Source organism: Scyliorhinus torazame, chromosome 13 (assembly GCF_047496885.1).
Source record: "Scyliorhinus torazame isolate Kashiwa2021f chromosome 13, sScyTor2.1, whole genome shotgun sequence".
Classification (NCBI taxonomy): domain Eukaryota; kingdom Metazoa; phylum Chordata; class Chondrichthyes; order Carcharhiniformes; family Scyliorhinidae; genus Scyliorhinus; species Scyliorhinus torazame.
In genome coordinates, this window is record NC_092719.1 from 87,918,101 (window position 1) to 87,944,854 (window position 26,754).

At 45.8% G+C, this 26,754-nt stretch overlaps 1 protein-coding gene across 1 annotated transcript in view; it reads left to right on the forward strand.

Moving 5' to 3' along the window:
• LOC140388180 (dynein axonemal heavy chain 3-like) overlaps positions 1–26,754 on the forward strand; it is a 1,528,048-nt gene that overhangs the window by 41,885 nt on the left and 1,459,409 nt on the right. The window contains exons 3-4 of the mRNA XM_072471941.1: positions 13,429–13,508; positions 17,044–17,161. Of these exons, the coding sequence (XP_072328042.1) occupies positions 13,429–13,508; positions 17,044–17,161 (198 nt within the window). The remainder of the gene's footprint in view (positions 1–13,428; positions 13,509–17,043; positions 17,162–26,754) is intronic.

Here is a 26,754-nt window from a genome sequence, read left to right on the forward strand (position 1 = left end):
AATGATCCATGGCCACCATTCAAAGGACAGCAACTTGGATAACCATTCAGAATATCCAGTCATCTCTGTTTGTGAGAGTTTGCTGGCTGCAAATGTTGGCTACGTTAGTTATCCAATGTGTACACTTCAAAAATATCCCCCTGACTGGGAAACACTGTGGAAATGTCTGAAATTGTGTCATGTGCTATATAAAGTCTTTCCCATTTATTTTCTTTCACGGTCCTTCACAAGAAAGGCACTAACTCTCAGTTATATCTGCAGCGTTAAATTCCATTTTAATTTGCCAGAAGAGGGAATGGATGGTTGGTGGGAGAGGGAATGTTATTAAACTTGGAGAGTTTGTTTGACTGAGATTCATTGCATGTTGAAAGTTCAGCCAACGTCTCTGAATCATTGTGATGGTTGGTTTTGACTCCGTGTAGCTTCTGGCCCATTTTCCCCTCTTTGATAGTTTCAGATGGACTAAAATACTGGAATGAGATAACCAAAGAAATATATTTTACTAAATGAGTGACAAAAAAATAAATTTAAGATTAATCGTAGAATCCCTGCAGTACAGAAGAAGTCCATTTGGCCCATCGAGTCCGCACCAACCCTTTGAATGAGCACCCTAACTAGGCCCACTTCCACACCCTATCCCCATAACCCCATCTCATCTGCATCTCTTGAAAATAAAAATCTCCAAGTTAACACGGTGGCACAGTGGTTAGCACTGCTGTCTCAAAGCGCCAGGGACCCGAGTTCAATTCCAACATTGGATGACTGTGTGGAATTTGTACGTTCTCCCCATGTCTGTGTGGGTTTCCTCTGGGTGCTCTGGTTTCCTCCCACAATCCAAAGATGGACTGGCCATGGTAAATTGTCCTTTAGTGTCCAAAGATGTGTAGCTTGGGTTGTGAAGATAGGGCTCTTTCAGAGGGTTGGTGCAGATTCGATGGCCTGAATGGGCTCCTTCTACACACTAAGGGTTCTATGATTCATATGCACGAAAATTTGACAAGCTTGAATTGAGTGTCCTGATTACTTTCACCAAATACCCGACCAGCCAACTACAGTGTGGAATAACATGTGCTAACTCCAAGACTGATCATTTTTGCTGAGCTTTCCTCATTCCACACATCATCCCATTTGCAAAGGGCGAACATTTATGCTGAGGTGTGGAATGCATGGAATATCTGACACAAGGAGAGCATGCAAGTGGAGGAGGCCATCAATTTCAGGCAATTGAAAGTAGACTTTGTGGGTGAATCTTAAGATTCGTGTGGTGGGTAGAAATATTATTAGTGTTCCAGGCCAGCGTCCTTAAGGATATTGGGACATAACAGGGGAGAAGGAAAAGTGACGGCATATTTCAGAAATTTGAAGATAATCCACAGGTTACTTTGTTTAATTTCGTTAGGAAAGCTCACTCTGTCAGGGATAACATCATAGATATCATAGAATTTACAGTGCAGAAGGAGGCCATTCGGCCCATCGAGTCTGCACCGGCTCTTGGAAAGAGCACCCTACCCAAGGTCAACACCTCCACCCTATCCCCATGAATCCCACCCAACACTAAGGGCAATTTTGGACACTAAGGGCGATTTATCATGGCCAATCCACCTAACCTGCACATCTTTGGACTGTGGGAGGAAACCGGAGCACCCGGAGGAAACCCACGCAAACACGGGGAGGATGTGCAGACTCCGCACAGACAGTGACCCGGAATTGAACCTGGGACCCTGGAGCTGTGAAGCAATTGTGCTATCCACAATGCTACCGTGCTGCACATATTGGCATGGATAGAAGATAGGCTGACTAACAGAATGCATAAATGGTCATTTTCTGTTTGACAAGATGTAATAAGTGGTGTGCCACAGGGATCAGTGCTGGGACCACACCCTCCTTCCCTGGACTGGCAGCTGACCCTGTACGTAGTGAGCACAGAGATGCCTCATCTGGCAGCATCGTACATAGGATCTGCAAATTCAACGACACTAAAATAAAAACACTGTAGATTCTGGACATCTGAAATAAAAACAGCAAGTTCTCGGTAAACACGTGGCGTTTCCAAGAGTTTTTGCTGAGATAATATCACTAGCATTTGGCAATGTCAAGACACGAGGTTATGCGGACTGACAGTCACTGAGCTTGCCTGTTAATATTTGAACCATTTAGAAAACACTTGGGGCTGAATGTTGTTGTGAGGGTTGAAGTCCCGATACTGAGGCCAAAATTGGGAGTGACTGCACTTCAGAAGGTGGCAGGACCCAGGGCTGTGGCAGCCAGTTAGACAGTTCGCTGGTTACCGCTGTAACTACCACTCAATTAAGGAAGATGACAACTCCCAAAAGCATCTGACTCAATAAGATGGTTGGCAGCGCAGCAGCCTCAGAAACATCACCATTAGTGTTGGCCTTTGCTGAAGCTGCAGATGTTGGGAGAGAAAGCCTCAATGCTCATGTGTCCTTGAAGAGAGGAAAGAAGGGTTGAGGGATGCTGGGAACAGGCAATCGGGGGCGTGGTCAGTATCGCTGAGCACCGATGGCGCTGTTGCAGTGAGGGCAGTTTGCCACAAGGGGACCCTTCTGTGGGCCATGGACCACCTGGAGCTGACTGCGAGGCTTCCAGATTTTCCCATGCAGCTTTGGGCCTTCCTGGTACAGATAAAACATCTGCAGAATCAGGAAATGGCTCTTAATTGGCCTCTGCCAGACAGATTGACAGATCTCCCAACTTTCCTGGCCTGGGCGAAGTGGCATGAGGGCAGGAAGACACCTTCCCATGCCATTTTGCCAGCTTTCCTGCTCCCCAGTTCATCACCCCCCCTCTCTCCCCACCACCACCACTCACCCCAAAGGACCCGGAAGATTCCAGCCATAATTTAGCTACAATATGAGGAACAGAAAGGGGCACCAATTAGTGAGTTATAAAACTGTGATCTCGTGCCTGCGCTCAGGTAGTGGAACACGTGACACAAATTCTGATAAGAAGAAAAGAACAAAAGAACACCAATATATTTTCCAGCACCTTTCATTTTCTTCTGCCCGGCAGGATTCTCCAGCCGTGGTCCGTGACGGGGCCGTTTGCGAGAAAGGATGGAATATTTGGCGTTCCAAATAAAACTTCATTAACTCTCAGCGATGACGGAAAATCCCAGCTGCTTCTCGCTGGCATAGTGTCAGGGAATCTCTAAATGTACCATCCGGAAGGCAGTGCCTCTGACAGTGCAGAATCCCCTCAGTACCACAGCAATGAACTCAGCGAGTGGCAAAACAGACTAAATAATGGTGTCCTGTCCTCCTCCCAAAAGAGAAAATCATGGAAAATCTCAGCAGGTGTGACAGTATCTGTAGGGAGAGAAAAGAGCTAACGTTTCGAGTCCAGATGAACCTTTGCTTTGAAAGGCATAGAAAGTGGGAAATATTTATACTGTCGGGTGAGGGAATGAAAGATGAGTCATAGCCACAGAGACCAAGGAAAGATGAATCAGAGCCACAGAAACTGCTTATGACAGTCCCCACAGAGAATAAAAGGTGTGAACGGCCAGACAACAGAGAAACTAAAATCAGAAGGTAAGCTGTGACAGGTGTAGATATGGGGGAGGGGGGACATGGATGGGAGAGAGGAAAAATGAGAAAAAGAGGGGAAGGAGAAGCAACGGGGAGAAAAGGTAAGGATAGGGGGAAAGAGTGCGGTGGGGAAAGAGAAGAAAGAATTAAAAGGTAAAAGACAGTTAAAATGAAATGGAATGAAAACAAAGAGGTGGGGTTGAGCTAATCACCTGAAGTTGTTGAATTGGATGTTGAGACCGGAAGACTGTAGCCTGCCTAACCAGAAGATGAGATGCTGTTCCTCCAGTTTCTGTTGAGCTTCGAGACTGCCTTAATGCTGTCCTCCTGTTCCTCTGCTCCTCGGCTTTGCTACCTGTACTCTTGTTAATATTGGAAAGGGGGGAGATTGGGAATGAACATAAGAACATAAGAACTAGGAACAGGAGTAGGCCATCTGGCCCCTCGAGCCTGCTCCGCCATTTAATGAGATCATGGCTGATCTTTGTGGACTCAGCTCCTCTCTCTGGCCCGTACACCATATCCCCGAATCCCTTTATTCTTGAGAAAGGCATCTATCTTTTTCTTAAAAATGTTTAAAGAAGGAGCCTCAACTGCTTCACTGGGCAAGGAATTCCAGAGATTCACAACCCTTTGGGTGAAGAAGTTCCTCCTACACTCCGTCCTAAATCTACCTCCCCTTATTTTGAGGCTATGCCCCCTAGTTCTGCTTTCCCCGACCAGTGGAAACAACCTGCCCGCATCTATCCTATCTATTCCCTTCATAATTTTATATGTCTCAATAAGATCCCCCCGCATCCTTCTAAACTCCAATGAGTACAGTCCCAGTCTACTCAACCTCTCGTCATAATCTAATCCCCTCAACTCTGGGATCAACCTAGTGAATCTCCTCTGCACTCCCTCCAGTGCCAATATGTCCTTTCTCAGGTAAGGAGACCAAAACTGAACACAATACTCCAGATGCGGCCTCACCAACACCCTATACAATTGCAGCATAGCCTCACTAGTCTTGAACTCCATCCCTCTAGCAATGAAAGACAAAACTCGATTAGCCTTCTTAATCACCTGTTGCACCTGCACACCAACTTTTTGCGACTCGTGCACCAGCACACCCAGGTCCCTCTGCACAGTAGCATGTTTTAACATCTTACCATTTAAATAATAATCCATTCTGCTGTTATTCCTCCCAAAATGGATAGCCTCACACTTGGCAACATTGAATTCCATCTGCCAGACCCTAGCCCATTCACCTAACCTATCCAAATCCTTCTGCAGACTTCCGGTATCCTCTGCACTTTGCTAATAATATTCTGACTCTGGTATTAATCTGGAGTTGAGGCCTTCAGTAATCCCGGAACAACATAGTTTAATTCAAAAATGAGAGCTGACTTCTAATACACTCAGACCGTCAGTTAGCGACTTGTTGCTAATCAGGTGGTATTAATCCCGTTCTACAACAACGACAGAATGACTTTGCTGTTACTATGGGAACGTACTGATAATTAGCTCAAGCTCTTCACATCAGACAGGCTGATTATCTGTGGTATTGATTCATGGTGGCAATCAGCCTCAAATCCTTGCTGCGAATATGAAATGTCAGCGCACCCATAACTCACTCTGCCATCGGAGGGGAGACATGTCCCAGTTTGTCAGAACAAGTGCGGCAACATTTTCTATGGATTTGTGATTGTTGTTCTGGAAACCACTTATTCAGTCTGCTCATCTACAAATGATTTCCCGGTGGACTGTTGACTTACTGTTTCGCTTACTCCCGCCTCACTCAACTAACAGTCTCCAAAAGTCTGAATGCTTCTTAAACTCTCAGAATCTGCTTCTGCCTATCCACCGTTTTATACAATCTGCGCCCTTATATCTGTTTCTTCACTTCAACTTTAAATATTGGTTTTCATTCTCTGATTAAACCTAGTTCCCCCAGACTGGGAACAATGGTTCTCTCCGGCTTTGTCTGTTTGGAATGAATTAGATGTTTGTTTGCAACTCATTCACTTTCTTTCTCTCCCTTTGCCTTTTGTTAAACGGTTCAGTGAGCCAGCTTTCCTCTTGACTTCCTCCTATGAGCAGATGCCTGTTAGAATCATAGGATTCCGTCAGTGCAGAAGGAGGCCACTCGGCCCATCGAGTCTGCACCGACCCTCCGAAAGAGCACCATACCTGGGCCCACTCCCCCACCCTATCCCCGTAACCCCACCTAAGTGCAATTTAGCATGGCCAGTCCACCTTTGGATTGCACATCTTTGGGAGGAAACCGGAGCAAGCAGAGGAAACCAACGCAGACACGGAGAGAAAGTGCAAATTCCACAGTCACCCGTGGCCGGAATTCAACCTGGGACCCTGGAGCTGTGAGGCAGCAGTGTTAACAATGTGTCCTCCAGTTCACTTCTAAGTGTTATCAGTACCTCTGCTGGCTGTGTTATTCAGCCACTGTGATCTCCAGTAAAGTGACAAAGAACTCCATTTCCCTCCTGGTGAAACGATTAATTTGTGGAAGCATCAGCATCATTTGTGTTACCGAATAGGAGATATAAAGTATTGATTCTCGTCGCATTCCTGAAAAATGCATTGAAACTATGAAGACATATTTATATGTTGTGAAATATTGTCAATTTCCTGATGCATTCTCATTGCATTTAAATCTTTTCTGTGGTTTCAGACTATTTTAGTGTCAATTTAATATTTTTTACAACCTCTCGGTAATCTCTCTGCATTCTGCAGAACTGGATAATTGACAGATTCTCGGAATGTCATCTAAATAAAGGAGCTGTTGGCTGGGAAAATGGGTATTTAAATAGTGGCAGTGACAGACTGAATTAGTTGAATCAGTAAACAGAGCCAATTGGTAAAAGCTGTGCAATTGCTTTATTTGTCCTCAGCTCACCTTCTGTGCTATTGCTAACTGATAGTCAGGACTGTGTTATTCAGCCACACATACCAATACGGTATTTAGGACAGTTCTGCTGTAGCCTAAATGCAAGAAGGTATTTATCCTCACCAATACAGCGAAGTTGTATATCACAGTCCTTAACCGCTCCTTCATTCCAGGGGTCATTGTTGTGAACTTCTAACCCTCTCCAAGGCCAGCACATCCTTCCATAGAAACACAGAAACCTGTTCACAATATTCCAAATGGGGTCTGATCAGAGTATTATACAGCCTCAACAGTACATCCCTGCTCTTCTATTCTAATCCTCTCGACATGAATGCAAACATTGCATTTGCCTTCCTAACTGCCGTACAGGAGGCTGCTAAATAAGATAAGAGCCCATGGTGTTAAGGGTAAGATACTGGCATGGAGAGGATTGGCTGACTGGCATAAGGCAGAAAGCAGGGATAATGGGGTCTTTTACAGGATGGTAGCCAGTGACTAGTGATGTACCTCAGGGGTCTGTGTTGGGAACACAACTATTCACGATATACATTAATAATCTGGAAGAGGGAACTGAGGGCATTGTTGCTAAGTTTGCAGATGATACAAAGATATATTGAAGGACAGGTTGTGTTGAGGAAGCAGAGAGGCTGCAGAAGGCTAGGAGAGTGGGCAAAGAAGTGGCAGATGGAATACAATGTAGAAACGTGTGAGGTTATACACTTTGGCAGGAAGAATAGAGGCGTAGACCATTTTCAAAATGGGAAAAATGTACGTTAACCTGAAGAGAATATTTGATCAGGACTCCTAAGTCCCTTTGTGCTTCTGATTCCTGAAGCCTTTTCCCATTTAGAAAATACAGGGGGGTGACCTGACCTGCAGCACCCCCAGGGACCCTTGTAAAAGGGGGATCCCCCAAGTCATGATATACACCAGTATATCATGGTGTAGACACACACACTGATGGACACACAGCAAGACCAATCAACACACACAACACCGCAGCCAATCACCAGTTAGAGCACACTCACTATAAAGACAGGGGGCATCAGAGTTCCCGCTCATTCGGGATGCAGCCTCCTACAAGGACAAGAGGTTACAGCTTACAGCACAGGTCCTCACCATGTGCTGAGTGCATAGACTGGTTCAGACAGGCATAGGTCTTTAGTTTAATCTAACATCGTGTTAACCCACAGTGACAGTGGGCGTCATTCTCCGATCCCCCGCCGGGTCGGAGAATGGCCGTTGGCCGCTGTGAATCGCGGCCCCGTCCCCGCCGAAGTCTCTGGTACCGGAGATTGGGCGGGGGCGGGAATCGGGCCATGCGGGTTGGCGGGACCCCCCGCTCAATTCTCCGGCCCGGATGGGCCGAAGTCCCGCCCAGAAATTGCCTGTCCCGCCGGCGTAAATCAAAGCTGGTATTTACCGGCGGGACCAGGCGGCGTGGGCGGGCTCCGGGGTCCTGGGGGGGGCGCGGGGCGATCTGACCCCGGGGGGTGCCCCCACGGTGGCCTGGCCCGCGATCGGGGCCCACCGATCCGCGGGCGGGCCTGTGCCGTGGGGGCACTCTTTCCCTTCCGCCTCCGCCACGGCCTCCACCATGGCGGAGGCGGAAGAGACTCTCCCCACTGCGCATGCGCGGGAAACTGTCGGCGGCCGCTGACGCTCCCGCGCATGCGCCGCATTTCCGCACCAGCTGGCGGGGCAACAAACGCCATTTCCGCCAGCTGGCGGGGCAACAAACGCCATTTCCGCCAGCTGGCGGGGCGGAAATCCCTCCGGCGTCAGCCTAGCCCCTCAATGTTGGGGCTCGGCCCCCAAAGATGCGGAGCATTCCGCACCTTTGGGCCGGCGCGATGCCCGTCTGATTGGCGCCGTTTTTGGCGCCAGTCGGCGGACATCGCGCCGTTGGGGGAGAATTTCGCCCAGTATGTTCAACAGTTTCTAACTTAATAAAATAGTGTTGTACTATTTTAAGTGTTGGTGGCCTGTATGTGTTCCACGGATCCAGAACACCCAACACATCACCCCACGGGGCCCCCTGTCATACAGAACCTCTCCAGGGACACCCTGCCTAAAAGAAAACCCTCCACTGACCCCTCGCCCACATACAGACCTCCCTCCCCAACACTGACCACCCTCCCCCAGAAAAGGGGCCCATCATGATGTCCACAACTTTACGTTCACGATTGCTGAGATCACAAATGATCCGCACCCACGTGATTCCCAGCCATGGGGACCGGAGAATCACTGGAGGTCGAAGCATAGGGTGCTGGGCCTGTTAAATAGATGCAAGTAGGTCATTAAGACCAGTGTGCATCGTGGACCTCATTCATGTTGCCAGTGGGGTGTCGGAGCATTGCATTCAGAACCGATTTTCCCCCCACACCCGATTCTCCGTTCCAACGGGAAATGCATTCCGGGAGTCCCGAAACAGAGAATCCTGACCAATGTCTCTAATTATCTATTCTATTCCCCAGAGAACCCTCTTCCTATAAACAAAATTCCATTAGCCCTACTGCTACAAACAATGTACATGGCTGGAATTAATTATAATCTTACTTTTTTGAAATTATAATTACACCTCTGTAGCCCCAAAGTCTGCCTTTCAAACCAGGATTTGTTAAAACGTGACTGCAGCAGTCAAATACAGACCCTAACCCAGGCTTTTAAGCATTACTGCAGCAGTTACATATAATACAAGATATATCTGAAATTCCTACATTCATCATACCTGTCTTTTGAACAATACTAGATCCAAAAAAGCTTTTTACCCTGTAGGCTCCACAATATATTTCTCCAGGAAACCGTCAAAAATGTAATACATTTTCTTTCATCAAACCTTCTAGAAGACAAATCGTATCATAAGTCTTCATCAATGATTCAACTGCCCCAGTGTCTCTCAAAATACTAAATTGTTTACTTGCTTTGTTGGAGGAATGAGGGCTCACTTCTCCCTTCAAACCAAAGGCTCCATTGCCTCCAGTAACCTGACTCACTTATTTGTATTCAATGAAGAATCTCCTTGACCATGCGGCACCATTTCCACTTCTCCGATTGGACTATTGCTATTGTTATCCCACCCATTTTGCACAGAAATGGCAGATGGAGTTAAGTCCGGACAAATGCGAGGCGATTCTCTTTGGAGAATCGAATCTAGGTATGAATTATACTGTAAAAGGCTGAACCTTCAGGAACATTAACATACAGAGGGACCTGGGCATGCAGGTCCACATTTCCCTAAAAGTGGCAACACAGGTGGTCAAGATGATTAAGAAGGCATATGGCATACTTGCCTTCATCAGCCGGGATATTGAGCACAGGAGTTTGGGAAATCATGTTGCATGTAGATAAAACCTTGGGTCGGCCGCATTTGGAGTATTGCGTGCAGTTCTGGTCACCACATTATCAGAAGGATGTGGAAGCTTTGGAGAGAATGCAAAGAAGGTTCACCAGGATGTTGCCTGGTCTCAAGGCTAAGAAGAGAAGTTGAATAAATTAGGATTGTTTTCACTGAAACGACAGAAGCTGAGGGGCGACCTGATAGAGGTCTCCAAAATTATGCGAGGCATAGACAGGATGGATAGTCAGAGATTGTTTCCAAGGGTGACAGTGTCAACTACAAGGGGGCACAGGTTCAACGTGAGAGGGGGAAAATTTAAGGGAAATGTGCGGGGTAAGTTTTTCATGCAGAGAGAGTGGTGGATGTGGTGGAAGCTGGCACATTAGCAGCATTTACGAGGCATCTGGATGGATACATGAATAGGGAGGAAGTAGAGGGATATGGACCGAGTAAGGGCAGAAGGTTTTTTCTTTAGTTAGGGCATCATGATTGGCCCAGGCTTGGAGGGGCGAAGGGCCTGTTCCTGTGCTGTACTTTACTTTGTTCTTTGTACCTGTGGTATTATCAGGTATTGCAGTCCCTAAGAGGCTGATGACCATTGGTTAAACCTGGGAGTTTACCATTGGCTGTGGATACGTAGCTCCGCCCTGACAGGCGGAGTATAAGAACCGGTGCCGTCCCAGCAGCCTTCACTTTCTGTACCGAAGCTGCTGGGGAACAAGTTCTAGTCGATTAAAGCCTTCAGTTATGAAATCACTTTGTTTTGAGTGTAATTGATCGTGCATCAGTACCTCAACTATATCTGCTTTTTTACCCCTTGCTTTTAAAGTCTAACTTCAACTTTTTCACTAATCTGGGCTTGGTTAGTTGGTGTAAATCGCTCAGGGATAAATCTTCCCTCTCTGGAAAAGTCTTAGCAATTGACAAATTATTTTTTCAATAAAAACATTAAAATTCCCTATGAGATCCTGTTAGCCTCAGATTTAGTAAGTTCCTCCAAACGTGTTAATTCATGGAATCAAAATGCCGGACAAAAACCTTTCGAATTTTGTTATGATCCCAGACCAGGCCTCAAAATGTGTTTACAGTCCTGGACAAGACCCACAATCCCAGTCGAGATCTCCAAAATTTGGTTACAATCCAATTAGGGACCTGTAATTTTCGTGTTAGATGAAATTTGAAGTCCCAGTTAATTGGGAAGTGAATAAAGCCACATGTTTCCATAAAGCAGAAGAAATTTTACTGTACAAAAGGCAGCAAAGCAAACAGTCAACGCTACCTATATTATACTCTGACACACGGAAATAACATGGGGTAAACAAGAACTGAGGCAGATTGTGAATGAACACGCAACAAACTGTACATTAGCTGGTAGATCCAGCCAAGACAGATCCCATGGATTTCTCAGCAACTCACCTGGATATCTGTAATCACTGTGGGTCACAACAATTCTTTTAACTCTGTCTTTCTTATGAGGGATTTCAGATCCTATCTTTCTCGGGTCTAGCTGCTAATGTCACTTAACAGCAACGTTAACTCAAGCTGTCCTAAAGACTATGTGCATCCCAGTTGTCAATCTTTGTTCCATAGGTTGTGTCTTGTGTCCCACTGGATTCATAAGGTTTCACTCCAGCATCTAATCACCAACATGATGCCAGCACTCTGAGCATTGCCCCATGGCCACCCTGAGTATTGAGTTACTAATGGCTCCTGTGGAGTCTGTGAGCCCCAGCCTCCTCAGCAACATCGATCTAATGGCAACACTTCAGATCCATACTGCCAACCTCCCACTTCATCTGCTCCCAGCGAACTGACTCTTGAACTGATCACTGTGGCTTTTCAATATCTCCCAATAGGGGTCTTTTGGTTCCTAGGCACAATTTGATATACCTAGAACCATGAAATAATAGAATTTCTACTGTGCAGAAGGAGACCATTCAGCCCATCGAGTCTACACAGACCCTCTGAAAGAGAACCCAATCTAGGCCCACATCCCACCTTATCCCCATAACCCCACCGAACCGGTACATCTTTCGACACTAAGTGCAATTTAGCATGGCCAATCCACCTAACCTGCACATCTTTGGACTATGGGAGGAAACCGGAGCACACAAAGGAAACTCACACACAACACGGGGAGAACGTGCAAACTCCACACAGTCACCCGAGGCCAGAAATTAACCTGGTTCCCTGTGCTGTGAGGCAGCAGTGCTACTCACCGTACCACCATGCAGACCTGTACCTTAAATGTTACAATCTTCAGTAAACCCCCACAGGTACTAACTTACGGAAAAAAATCTTAAAGCTACTGATTCCCTCACAATAGCAGCTCCGATATTATATCAATGTAACACAAAATGTCAACTTGGTTCAACTTTGATTCTTAAAAGGCAGGGGTTGTGGTTTCAAGGCAGTACCTTAGCCTCACGTTTCAATAAGGAAGTTCTGAATGTTGGAGGTGTCACCTCTTGGGCGAGACATTAGACCTGATGCAGGGTAGGGAATTTACCAAAATGTTGCAGGTGCTGAAAATCCAAAATAAAAACTGTAATTGTGGAAATACTCAGCAGGTCATTGGCGGGTCATTGGCGGGTCATTGGCCTTACAGATTAGTTCTACAATCCTCTATCCACAGAGATGCTAACTGATCTGAATATTGTCAGTTTTTATCTGGTCATTATCCTGGCTGGAATTCTGTGTTCCCACCTGCAGCGCATCCCAACCCGCAAGTTTCCCGGTGGCATGGGGCGTCTTCAAAGGGAAATCTCATTGACAAATGGTGGGAAGGGAGAATCCTGCCGCCAGCGAATGGCACACCGCCGAGAAATATGGGGCTGGGGTATCGGAGGAGCCCACCCCATGTTGCTGCTTGTGGGATCTTGCTGTGCAAACATTGGCTGTTGTATTTCATAGATCACAATAGTGACGACACTTCAAAAATACTTAATTCGCTGTGAGATGTAATGAGATTTTCAAAGGTGCGATTCATTCCTGCTCCTGTGGGCTCCACATAATTTATTAAACACTTACTTTTACCTCACCTCTTTGGCACCATCACCCCTGGAACTGATTGGAGTGACTGTTGTGCAACCTACAACCAGTTCCAACCACTTCAACACCGGACCCAGGTTTCCACCTTTCATTTGAAACAGGCAGGCACTTTGGATACCTGGCACAAGGCCCCTTTGGAAATGGCCGCAGGCAGGTGGCTAGTGTTATCGGAATGGTGTCGACACGTACTGACTGCACCCAGAGGCTATTAACAGCTGACAGATTACAGATGGGCAGGAGGATGGGGCTTGTTTCAAACCCGACCTCTGGGTTTCTTAACTACTGGGTCTCAATAATGTTCCAATATATAGACTAGGGAATGCTGGGATACAGAATGGCAAGCTAAAATTGATTGGTTGCAATCATCATTTGCAGTAATGCTTTGAGAAAACATCCTCTCTTTGTATTTTAGGTGCAAACCCATTCCATTGTTGCATATTATGCTTGTGGATTTATTGCAGCTTTTTATGGAAATGTCTTTAGCCGTGCCTCCAGCATCTCAGGAGAAAATTAATGTGACAATAACTCCTTGAGATCAGTGAGAGAGTTGATTTCATGATTTGGCAGAGATTCATTGAGCTGTTTTGTTTCCTTTTCAGTGATTCCATTGGAAATAACTACAGTCCTGCAGCCAGGGATTATTCCACTTACCATATCTACAAGCTCCTCAATTCCTGTGGTAAGCCGTATAGAAACTGGCATTCTACAATTTGCTGTGGTTACTTGAGCAAGAATCAATGCTGAACAAACTGGATACTGTCGGAATTGCGGAGATTCCACTGCATGTCCAAAACAGTGGACGGATCCCAGATCCGGAAGTTCCCGCCCACGTAGTATCCATAGAATCCCTACAATGCCATTTGGCCCATCGAGTCTTCATCGATTCTTTGAAAGAGCACTTTACCAGGGCCCATTCCTCCACCCTATCCCTGTAACCCTGCACATTGATCATGGCCAATCCACCTAAACTGCACATCTTTGGACTGTGGGAAGAAACCGGAGCACCCGGAGGAAACCCACACATACACGGGGAGAACGTGCAAACTCCACAAAGTCACCCAAGGACGGAATTAACCTCCGTTGTTGGATGGCAAATAAGTGGGAAGCTGTGAGTTCACAGTTTGATTAACAGTTCAAAGAGAACATCAAAGGATTAGCTGTCACTGAAGTGGGATTGTAAATACAAATGTTTGTTTTTATAAGGATTTAAGTACTTGGTATTTTATGTATTGAAAGTGGTTTAATTAATGAGAGAGTTTTTTAACTAGTCAATTTACATATTTAAAACGTTATTATAATTCATCTCAGCATGACTCCTGAGGTCTTCCCATGACAGATACTTGCTAAGTTAGCAGAGGGACTATAAAGGGTCATGGTGTGGATGTGGAACATGAGATGGCATGGAGGGCATAGGAATTGGATGGGGTCTGAGGGGGTCTGAAGCAGCCTTTTAAGCAGCCCACCATGATACTCGGCAGCCCCTGTGGCCTCCCACAATCTGCCGCCGGGGCAGTGGGCTGGGCTATAACCAACACCAGAACAGGAACAAGAATCAGATCATTGGGTGAAACCTTCCCAAGGCAGGTATAGAAAGCTGAGTGATTTCCAGCTTCATCTAATCATGTAATTGTGAGTTGGAATTCCCTCAACTGGTGTGTACAGAATGGGTAATGTGCTCATTATGTGTGCTGTGTACAGAACAAATGATTTGGACAGTTTATGTGATGTGTGCAGAATGAGAGATGTAGAGAATGTACAGAATGTAGCGAATGTGTGATGTTTACAGTCTGTGTCATGTGTACAGAATGTGTGATGTATACAGTTTGTGTGATGTGTACAGTTTGTATGATGTGTACAGAATGTATGCTGTGTACAGAACAAACAATGTGGACAGTGTGTGTGATGTGTACAGTCTTTGTGATGTGTACAGTTTGTGTGATGTGTACAGATGAGTGATATGTCCAGTCTGTGTGATGTGTACAGAATGTATGATGAGTACAGAATGTGTGTGTGTACAGAATGTATGATGTGTACGGTCTGTGTGATGTGTACAGAATGTATGATGAGTACAGAATGTGTGTGTATACAGAATGTATGATGTGTACGGTCTGTGTGATGAGTGCAGAATGTATGACGTGTACAGAATGAGTGATGTGTTCAGAATGTGTGATGAGTGCAGAATGTGTGATGTGTACAGAATGTATGATGTGTACGGTCTGTGTGATGAGTGCAGAATGTATGATGTGTACAGAATGAGTGATATGTCCAGTCTGTGTGATGTGTACAGAATGTATGATGAGTACAGAATGTGTGTGTGTACAGAATGTATGATGTGTACGGTCTGTGTGATGAGTGCAGAATGTATGACGTGTACAGAATGAGTGATGTGTTCAGAATGTGTGATGAGTGCAGAATGTGTGATGTGTACAGAATGTATGATGTGTACGGTCTGTGTGGTGAGTGCAGAATGTATGATGTGTACAGAATGAGTGATATGTCCAGTCTGTGTGATGTGTACAGAATGTATGATGAGTACAGAATGTGTGTGTGTACAGAATGTATGATGTGTACGGTCTGTGAGATGAGTGCAGAATGTATGACGTGTACAGAATGAGTGATGTGTTCAGAATGTGTGATGAGTGCAGAATGTGTGATGTGTACAGAATGTGTGATGTACACAGGGGCCGGGATTCTTCGACCCCGCGGCGGGTCGGAGAATCGCCGGGGATGCGCGAGAATCGCGCCACGTCGCTTCGACGCCGGCCCGCCGATTCTCCGGCGCCGATTCGCAGGTGCCCGCAGGATCGCTGCCGCGCTGGTCGGGGGCTGTTGAAAGAGCCCCCCCCCGGCGATTCTCCGCGCTTCGACGGGCTGAGTGCCCGCCGAGTTCAGCCGGGTACCGCCGGCGTGTGGTCCCACCCGGCGGGACATCGGAGTTTTGCTGCGGGGGCCATCCTGGTGGGGGGGCAGGGGGATCTGACTCCGGAGGGGGCCTCTACGGTGGCCTGGTCCGTGATCGGGGCCTACCGATCGGCGGACGGGCTAGTTCCGTGGGGGGCCTATGTTCCTCCGCGCCGGGCTCCTGTAGGGCTCAGCCATATTGCCCGGGGGCCGGCACGGAGACGCATGCGTGGACTTGCGCCAGCCGTGGCGCACATGCGCGGACTAGCGGCGGCCATGCCGCGCGTGCGTGGACCCGCGCCGGCCACGGCGCACATGCACGGACCCGCGCCGGTCATGGCGCGCTGGCTTCCGAGCGCCAGAGCAGTGGACACCACTCCAGCGCCGTACTCGCCCCCTAGGAAGGGGTGCATTCCCGGGCCTGGCGGCCCGTTGACGCCGGAGTGGCTCGCACCGATTTTGACGCCGCCGTCATAACCTGGGCCGCGGGATCAGAGAATCCCGGCCATGATGTTTCATGTGTGTAGTCTGTATGATTTGAACAGTTTGGATGTTGTGTACTGGATGTCTGACTTGTACAGAATATGTAATGTAAACAGCATGTGTTATGTGTACAGAAGGTTTGCTGTGTACAGTACATGTAACATGGACAATCTGTGTGATATGTACATTAAAGGTGATGCGTGCAGGTCGTGTGATGTGTACAGTACGCATGACATGTACAGCACGTGTGACATGTACAACATGTGTGATATGTACAGTACATGTGCCATGTACAGTATGTGTGACGTGTACAGTCTGTTTAATGTATACTGTGTTTGTGGTCTGTACATCGACATGCCATTGATAAAAATGTCATTGATTATAATGTAGGCTGATACTTGACCAAGAAAATACATTTCTTAAATTATGGGCTGTCTTTGGGATTATTGTGTCAAGCATGTGATCTGCTGACACGTAACTCCGATCAGCTCAGTCCTGAGCTCGATTTATGTTGATGTATTTCTTGCACTGTAACTGCTCCCTTTCAGGTATAGCATAAAACATCTAAAGGTCACCAACTAAAGATCAAAACCATGAAATGTGTGCATTTCCATTAAGGAATTGTTTCACTGGGATTGGGTACATCTTAAACCCACACCACTGTAAAGGAAACAGCATCATACCTTCCTTACAACCTTGTCATATTTTCAAACATTATTATCACCGCTTAGTCTCAGTGCAAATTAAACCTCTAATTTAATCAGTCACTGATTCAGCAAAAAACAATTAACTTAACAAGAATTTTATGCTCATCTTGTTTTCTGATGCAGAATCACTTGAGCTGCAAAGCAGTGAAGATCCGGAATACTCACCGTCTCCCAAGTATCCTCACCAGGGAGCAAGAACCCTCAAGATCAAGAGTCCCAGAATTCCCCTGAGCAGGAGGAAGTGAGTACTGAGTATGGCTAATACCTTGATTTGAAAGGACCTACAATCATTTATTTCAAAAAGTCTTGTCCAAATTTTAAAAATTCATTCTTGAGATTATTGACTAGTATCGCATTCATTGTCCATCGCTATTTGCCCCTTGAGAAAGTGGTGTGAGCTGCCTTCTTGAACCCGCTGCATGGGGATAGGGTGGGGAGTGGAGTGGGCCTAGGTAGGGTGATCTTTCAGAGGGTCGGTGCAGATTCGATGGGCCAAATGGTTTCCTTCTGCACTGTAGGGATTCTGGAGCAAATCAGTGGTAGGTACATCCACAGTGCTGTTAGGAAGCGAGTTCCCGGATTTTGACCCAGCAACAGTGAAGGAACGGCTGATATATTTCCAAGCCAGGTTGGTGAGTGACTCGGAGGAGAACTTCCAGGTGGTAGTATTCCCAGGTGACTGCTGCTCTCGTCCCTCTAAATGTTCGAGTTTGAAGGTATAGTTCGAAACATAGGAACAGGAATAGGCCATTCAGCCCCTTGAGCCTGTCCCCCCATTCAATGAGACCATGGCTGACCTGTGACCTAACTCCAGATACCTGCCTTTGGCTCGTATCCCTTAATATCTTTGCTTAACAAAAATCTATCTCAGATTTAAAATTGACAAATGATCTAACTTCAACTGCTGTTTGTGAGAGAAAGTTCCAAACCTTCACCACACTTTGAGTGAAGAAGGTCTTCCTAACATCTCTCCTGAATGGTCTAGCCCTAATTCTTAGACTGTGCCCCCTAGTTTTAGAATCTCCAGCCAGTGGAAACAATTTACTTTTACCTACCCTGTCTTTTCCTGTTAATATCTTGAAGACTTCAATCAGATCACCCCTTAACCTTCAAAATTCTAGATATAACAGGCCTAATTTGTATCACCTCTCCTCAGTTAATGGAGCCTTGGTGAGTTGTTCCAGTTCATCTTTATAAGTGGAAGTAACATTTGTGCCCAAAAGTGTCAGGCAATAACCAAATAACCACCTCCAACAAGAGAGGATCTAACCATCTCCCCTTGAAATTCAACAGCATTACCATCACTGAATCTTCAACTATCAACATCCTGGCAGGTTACCATTCAGCAGGAACTGAACTGTGTTGTGTATTTATAGCGTTTTCAGTGATTCCTCACCAGCATCCTTGCAGCTGAACTGGGGCACTTTAAGCGAATGCTTGCATGACATCATTGGAGATGACCTCACCAGCTGTTTGTGTGGGTAACTGGACAGTGTAACATTGTAGCCTGTAGTGTTATCAAAGAATCATAAAACCCCTACAGTGCAAAAGGAAGATTTTCAGCCCATGAAGTCTGCACCGATCCTCTGAAAGAGCACCCTACCTAGGCCCACTCCCCCACAACCCTGCAACCCCACCTAACCTTTGGACATTAAGGGACAATTTAGCATGGCCAATCCACCTAACCTGCACTTCTTTCGACTTTGAACATCTTTGAACATCCCCTGAATAAAGCTCTTAGTTTTTTGTTCAATCTCCATGGCCTCCTAAAGTTAATCCTGCAAACACCATGCAAAATAACTGGCGACGAGTAAACCAGATGATGCTTACAGCCACTCAAAGGAAATTCAGAATAAAAAATAACAATAAAAATTGGCACCACACTAAAGCTGGCGGCGAGGGAGTTGAACGCAATTGCAGCCACCCAGAGGGCCAAAAAAACACCGGAAATCTGAAGGAAACAACCTCGGAGAGAAGCCCACATGGGCTCCTCCCGAAACTACCTCTGTAACCATGAGTAGCAAGCACCCGGCAACAACTAATTTAGAGATGGAAGTGTTGCAAAATACAAAGGGAGACAGGCTGACCTCAGGTTGTGCCTTGTTTTGGGGAAAATGAAGCAAGGTAGTGATAAATGTTCATGGCACATTGTGCACAGGAAGATCCTTTATTGAGAAAAATGGCAGGGTTTTTTGGCATCGCGAGACAGTTTGATGAGAATACAGAGCATTGGAGCTATTACACAGAATTGTTCTGCTATTTTGTTCGAGCTAACAAGATATAAAAGTCCCAATATTCTTGAGCATAATGAGGGAAAAACATTTAACTTCCTTAGGAGTCTGGTACAGCTGGAAAAGCCAGGCACAAAACATTCAAAGAAGTAGTGGAAATTATACAGGGCCACTATTCACTGAAATTATTCGGCACTAATGGGAAGAACTTGGTTGGGAAAGATCAGGTTAAATTGGGCGAAGTAAACCTCATGAGCGATTCCGAATCAGGACTTACCGAAATCCTGAAGAAACACACTATTGTCTTCAATGGTGATCTGGGAAGTATGAAGGACATCTTAGTAAAGTTGAAGACCAAAGAAGAGAGTCAGGCAAAATGCTTAAAGGCTAGGTTGGTGCCTTACGCAATCAGACCTAAAGTAGGGCGGCACGGTAGCAAATTTGCATCACTGTGCCAAGGTCCCAGGTTCGATTCCCACTTGGGTCTCTGTCTGTGCGGAGTCTGCACGTTCTCCCCGTGGCTGCTTGGGTTTCCTCTGGGTGCTCTGGTTTCCTCCCACAAGTCCCAAAATACTTGCTTTTTAGGTGAATTGGACATTCTGAATTCTCCCTCAGTGTACCCAAACAGGCACTGGAGTGTGGCGACTTGGGAATTTTCACAGTAACTTCATTGCAGTTTTAATGTTAGCCTACTTGCGACAATAATAAAGATTATCATTATTATTAGAGGCAGAATTAGACATCCTGGCTGGATAGAACATCTCTGCAACCTAGATGCCTCACTTCAGAAATTAGAAGATTATAGATTAAGAAAAGACAAATGCAAGGTTTTCCAATCTACCTTCAAATATCTGGTATATATAACCGACACCAAAGGACTGCATAAGTCGTCTTCAAAATTATCAAGGGACCCGAATGTTAACCAACTTCGATCTTTTTTAGGTTTACTAAATTACTGGGGAAGGTTTGTCCCTAATCTGCAATTATTCTGAAACTGTGTCAAAATAAAAAGTCACGATGTGGAGATGCCGGTGTTGGACTGGGGTGGGCCCAGTAAGAAGTCTTACAGCACCAAGTTAAAGTCCAACAGGTTTGTTTCGAATCACTAGCTTTTGGAGCACAGCAAATCATTCACCTGAGGAAGGAGCAGTGCTCTGAAAGCTAGTGATTTGAAACAAACCTGTTGGACTTTAATCTGGTGTTGTAAGACATCTTAAAATAAAAAGAGGAAGTGGGTGGATCAATGTGAGAAAGCGTTCATGCAAACGAAGGAAGAGCTGCTCATGTCAGAAGCCCTGACATATTTTGATCCAAACCTACCCCTGTAGTTGGTGTGTGACACATCTCCCTATGATGTTGGCATGGTGGTTGCACACATCGTTCCCACATGTGAACAGGAGCCTTTGGATCCAAAACATTGAAAAAGCCAAAAGCAATTTTGCGCAGTCAAAGAAAGAAGCCTACAAATTATCTTTGAGATAAGACAGTTCGATCAATGCTTGTATGGGGGGATATTCACTTTATTGAGGGATCATTGACCACTAACAACAATTTCTGGGCCACAGACCGGGTTTTCATCATTGGCAGTGAGCAGAATGCAGAGGTGGACATTTCCCTTGTCAGCACACACATACACGATTGAGTTTCACGAGTCAACCTTTCATGGAAACGCTGATGGACTCTCCCGACTACCCTCACCAAATAGTTTGGCAATCAGCCCTTGTGTGGAAACATTTTCTACTTTGAGCAAGTAGGTAACCGCAGGCCAGGTGAACATAGGAATTAGGAGCAGAAGTAGGCAATTCAGCCCTTCGAGCCCACCCCGCCATTCAATCAGATCATGGCTGATCTCTTCCTGGTCTTAAATCCACCTCCCCACCTGCTCCCCATAAGACTTTTACCCGCTTTATATCAGAAGAAGCATACCAGAAGTGATCCAATACTGTCAGAGGTTGTGGACATGGCACAACCTTATTCTTCGAGGCAAGAGTTCAGGAACAAACCCTGAGTTAACGCCATATTTCGCCCAAAGACTTGAGTTACTCAGGTATGCAGGTTGCCTCCTCTGGGGAATGAGACTCACCATTCCACCATTAAGAAAACACGTATTGAACTAATTACACAAAGGCCACTGTAGTATTGTAAGAATGAAGGAGGTAGCGAGGAGCTATTTCTGGTGGCTTGGTTTAGTTGCTGAAATAGAGGGGAATGCGGGAATGTGTTCGCCTAGTGTGAAAGTGGAAAACCTGCTGCAATTAGCCCCGTTGCCTTCGTGTACGTTAGGTGGATTGGCCATGATCAATGTGCAGGGTTATAGGGAAAGGGCCAAGGAGTAGGCCAATGCGCAGGGTTACAGGGATAGGGCAAAGGAGTAAGCTTAGTTAGGGTGTTCTTTCAGAGGATTGGTGCAGATGCAGTGGGCCAATTTGCCACCCTCTGCCCTGTAGGGATTATATGTATTCTTCTATGATCAAGCCTTTGTATTCATCGTCTCACTTGAAAGATAAGCACTTCAATTTATTAATCAAACTGTGAACAGGCAGGCACTCCACTGTGATGAAATCAGTCATGTAGCAGAAATCTCAAGTAGCAGAAATCCCATAATGATTTCCTCAGGCTTATGCCAATAAATAGAGTGAAATAGCAAGCATTGATTTTTTTTCACAATGCTGACAGTTTATTTTCCCCTCAAACATTTAAAGGGCTGGAGATCTAAACACCTTGACAGATTTACAGCTCCCTTGACAGTTCCAATGGGTTTATATACTTTTTATGCACAGTCATGTTAAGTTTTAACAATCCCAAAGGGCACCTCACCTCTCTCAAAGATGTCCTGGGACCCTGTCGAAAAGGGTGCCTAACTTTCTGAAGAACTCTGGCAGATATCGACTTTCTCCTGATAGTCTAAAGTACACAAGTCACTTTTTGGACATCCCACTATCGAAAATTGGATCAGCCTCAAGGTATAACATATGCAGATGCTTCCGTGAACCACAGAGGTACAAAGTCCGACCTGTCATTGTTTCCGCCACATGTGAAACTGATGGAGGCTGAGTTTGGGGGCAGGACCTCCAGATTTGGCCCACTGGCGCCATTTTAACTAAGCCAAGTACATTCTCTGTCTGTCTGATAATTCAGGCCCCAGAGTCTGACTCTATGCAATATTTATGCTCTTCTAATTCTGACTTCTTCAACATCCCCAATTGCAGCTTTGGCATCTGTACCTTTAACTGTGTTGGGCCTTGGTCAGGAATTCCTGTCCTAAACCTCTCTGTCTCTCTATCTTACTTTTCTCATTTAAGGTCTCTTCCTTTAAACTTACCCCTTTGACAAAACATTTTGCCATTTGTCTTAATATCCCTGTGATGGATGTAAGAAATCATGGAACATAGCAGTTACAGTGCAGAAGGAGGCCATCGGCCCATCGAGTCTGCACTGGCCCTTGGAAAGAGCACCCCACCCAAGCCCACGCCTCCACCCCATCCCCGTAATCCAGTAACCCCACCTAAGGGCAGTTCATCACGGCCAAACCACCTAACCTGCACATCTTTGGACTGTGGGAGGAAACCGGAGCACCCGGAGGAAACCCACGCAGACACGGGGAGAACGTGCAGACTCCACACAGACAGTGACCCAGCGGGGAATCGAACCCGGGGCCCTGATGCTATGAAGCAACAGTGCCGCCCACTGTGCTACCATGCTGCCCTAATATGGTTAATTCTGTGTTTAAATTAAAGTTTGTTTCAGCATAAAATATATCTATTGGTCAGAGTCATCACTACTGAGGTGAAGTATCCTTTCCTCAGTTTTACAAATTGAAAAAATTGTTTGGGTTCTTGTCCGGTATCTTAAGTTTTTAAAAATTCATTTTTGCGGGGTGTGGGTGTCGCTGGCTAGGCCAGTATTTTTTGCCCATTGCTAATTGCCCTTCAGAAGGTGGCAGTGAGCTGTGTTCTTGAGCATCTACAGTCCCTGAGGTGCGGGTACACCCAGAGTGCTGCTGAAGAGGAAAATCCAGAATTTTGACCCAGCGACAGAGAAAGAATGGCGATATATTTCCAAGTCAGGACGTTAAGTGACTTGGAGGGGAACACCGGGTTGTGGTGTTCTCGGATTTCTGCTACTCTTGTCCTTCTGGATGGTAATGATTGGGGATTTGGAAGGTGCTGCCTAAGGATCCTTGGCAAGTTACTGCAGTCCATCTTGTAGATGGTACACATGGCTGCCACTGTGCGTCAGTGGTGGAGGGAGTGAATGTTTGTGGAATGGATGCCAACCAAGCAGGTTGCTTTGTCGAGCTTTTTGAGTGTTGTTGGAGCTTCATTCAGCCGGGCAAGTGGGGAACATTCCATCACATTCCTGACTTGTGCCTTGTAGGTGGTGGACAGACTTTGGGGAGTCAGGAGGTGAGTTACTCGCCGCAGCATTCCGAGCCTCTGACCTGCTCTTGTAGCCACAGTATTTATATGACTAGTCCAGTTCAGTTTCCGTTCAATGGTAAGCCCCAGGATATTGATTGTGGGGGATTCAGTGCCATTGAATGTTAAGGGGCAATGGTTTTATTCTCTCTTATTGGACACGGTCATTGCCTGGCACTTGTGTGGCACAAATGTAATTTTCCACTTGTCATTCTAAACCTGGATATTGTTCAGGATTGCTGCATTTGGACATGGACTGCTTCAGCATATGAGGAACTGCCAATGGTGCTGAACATTGTGCAGTCATCAGCGAACATCCTCACCTCTAACCTTATGATGGAAGGGAGGTCATTATTGAACCAGCTGAAGATGATTCAGCCTAAGACACTACCCTGAGAAACTCCTGCTGTGATGTCCTGGAACTGAGATGATTGACCTCCAACCATCACAACTATCTTCCTTTGTGCTCGACACGACTCCAACCAGTGGAGAGTTTTCTCCCTGTTTCCTATTGACTCCAGTTTAGCTAGGGCTCCTTGATGCTATTCTTGATTAAATGCTGCCTTGGTGTCAAGAGCAGTCACTCTCACCTGACCTCAGCTCTTTTGTCCATGTTTGACCAACATGAGGTCAGGAATCGAGTGATCCTGGAAGAACCCTAACTGAGCATCAATGCACATGTTATTGCTAAGCAAGTGCCACTTGATAACACTGTTGACAACTCCTTCCATCACTTACAGATCTTCGAGAGTCGATTGATGGGGCAGGAATTGGTCGGATTGATTTTGTCCCATTTCTTGTGTACAGGACACACCTGGGCAATTGTCCACATTGCTGGGTAGATGCCAGTGTTGTAGCTGTACTGGAACAGCTTGACTAGGGTGCGTCCAGTTCTGTACTCGGTACAAGTCTTCAGTCCTATTGCCGGAATATTGACAGGGCCCAAAGCCTTTGCAGTATCCAGTGCCGTCAGCCGTTTCTTGATATCACATGGAGTGAATCGAATTGGTTGAAGACTGACATCTGTGATGCTTGGCACCTCCGGCGTGGGCCGAGACGGATCCTCACAATCCTATAGTGTCCTTTGTACCAACCCTTGCTTCATAATTCTCCTGTGAAGCACTCTGGGATATTTGATTATGTTAAAGACGCCATATAAATGTAGTTGTTGCTGTGTTGATAAATGTATTTCTTGACGTAAATCTATGTTTGCCAGCTGTCCTTTGTATTCTGTTCTTTAGCTTATTTGAAGGGAAGCAGGTTACATAATTGCTATTGGAAATAATTCTGCTTAATAGAAAGTTATTGAAGTATTTGTGTGGAGCTGAATGGAATGGTTTGATCTGAATTTGAATTGTAGACAGGTCTGTCTAGTTACATCGAGTCTATAGTACAGAGATAGGCCATTTGACTCAATCAGGGTATGCCATCATTCATGCTTCACAGGAGATTCTTCCCTTCCATCCTTTGCTCCTGGTTGTGTATGTCTCGCTTTCCTTCAATTAATTCATTTTTTTCATCCCAACGACTCAACTTTATAAACACTTTCTCGGTAAAGAAACTGCGTCTTATTGTGTTTGCTAGTGGATATTTTATATTTTGTACCTCCTCACATGGCTGTATGGTTTGACTGAGGTTCCAGAGAGATTTAACAATAATCATAGAATCATAGAATTTACAGTGCAGAAGGAGGGCATTCGACCCACCAAGTCTGTACCAGCCCTTGGAAAGAGCACCCTATTTAACCCCATGCCTCCACCCTATCCCCGTAACCCAGTAACTCCACCTAACCTTTTGGACACTAAGGGGTAATTTAGCATGGCCAATCCACCTAACCTGCACATCTATAGAGTGTGGGAGGAAACCGGAGCACCCGGAGGAAACCTACACAGACACAGAGAGAACGTGCAAACTCCACACAGTCACCCAAGGCTGGAATCGAACCCGGGAGCCTGGAGCTGTGAGGCAGCAGTGCTAACCACTGTGTCACCGCGTCGCCCCTGAAATGGCCAAACACTTGGTCCAAGGGTAGTTAGGGCTGGGCAATGAATGTTAGCTTGCCAGTGCTTCACTCTCGAATGTTTTTCCGTCTGACTTTTTTGCTGCTTTTCTCTCATCTGGAGATTCAGATGGAAGCGAGGGATGGCAAGCCTTAGGTTGATGCAGAGACTTTCAGAGTGAGGGGGTAGCCTGGAGTGTGCGAAATCTTGAGTGAACCAGAGTCAGAATCAGACCTAGTACTGCAATATGGGGGGATGATGATGATAGGGGCTGTGAATGCAGACAGGGATGTATTATCAACAAAATCATTAATAATATATAAACAAAATACTGCAGATACTGGAAATCTGAAATCAAAACAGAAAATGTTGGAAAAACTCAGCAGATCAGGCAACATCTATGTTGGAAAAACTCAGCAGATCAGGAAACAGAGTTAGTGTTCCAAGTCCAATATGAATCTTCGGATCATATTACAAAGATTATTGGTTGCTGTTGGTATTTATTAATCATCAGTGCCCACGGTGCATTGTCTATATTTAAAGTTATATCAATATTATCTAGAAGCTATCGTTATTATTAATATTGTTATATACAGGAGAATAGAGATAAACTGCAACCCACAATTCCCTTCACTACTGTCTGCAGTCATTGGGGTTTAGTTTTGACATGGTAGAAGTGTGTTAGTGTACCAGCAGCAGACCTTCGTGGATTTAAACAAAGAAGATTCTTTATTCACACACCCATCCCGAAAGATCCAAACATTACGTCAATGACAATGTAACTGGTCTGATTAGTAAGTTTGCAGAAGACACAAAGGTTGGTGGAATTGCGGATAGTGATGAGGACTGTCAGAGAATACAGCAGAATTTAGATTGTTTGGAGACTTGGGCGAAGAGATGGCAGATGGAGTTTAATCTGGACAAATGTGAGGTAATGCATTTTGGAAGGTCTAATGCAGGTAGGGAATATACAGTGAATGGTAGAACCCTCAAGAGTATTGACAGCCAGAGAGATCTAGGTGTACAGGTCCACAGGTCACTGAAAGGGGCAACACAGGTGGAGAAGGTAGTGAAGAAGGCATACGGCCTGCTTGCTTTCATTGGCCGGGGCATTGAGTATAAAAATTGGCAAGTCATGTTGCAGCTGTATAGAACATTAGTTAGGCCACACCTGGAGTATAGTGT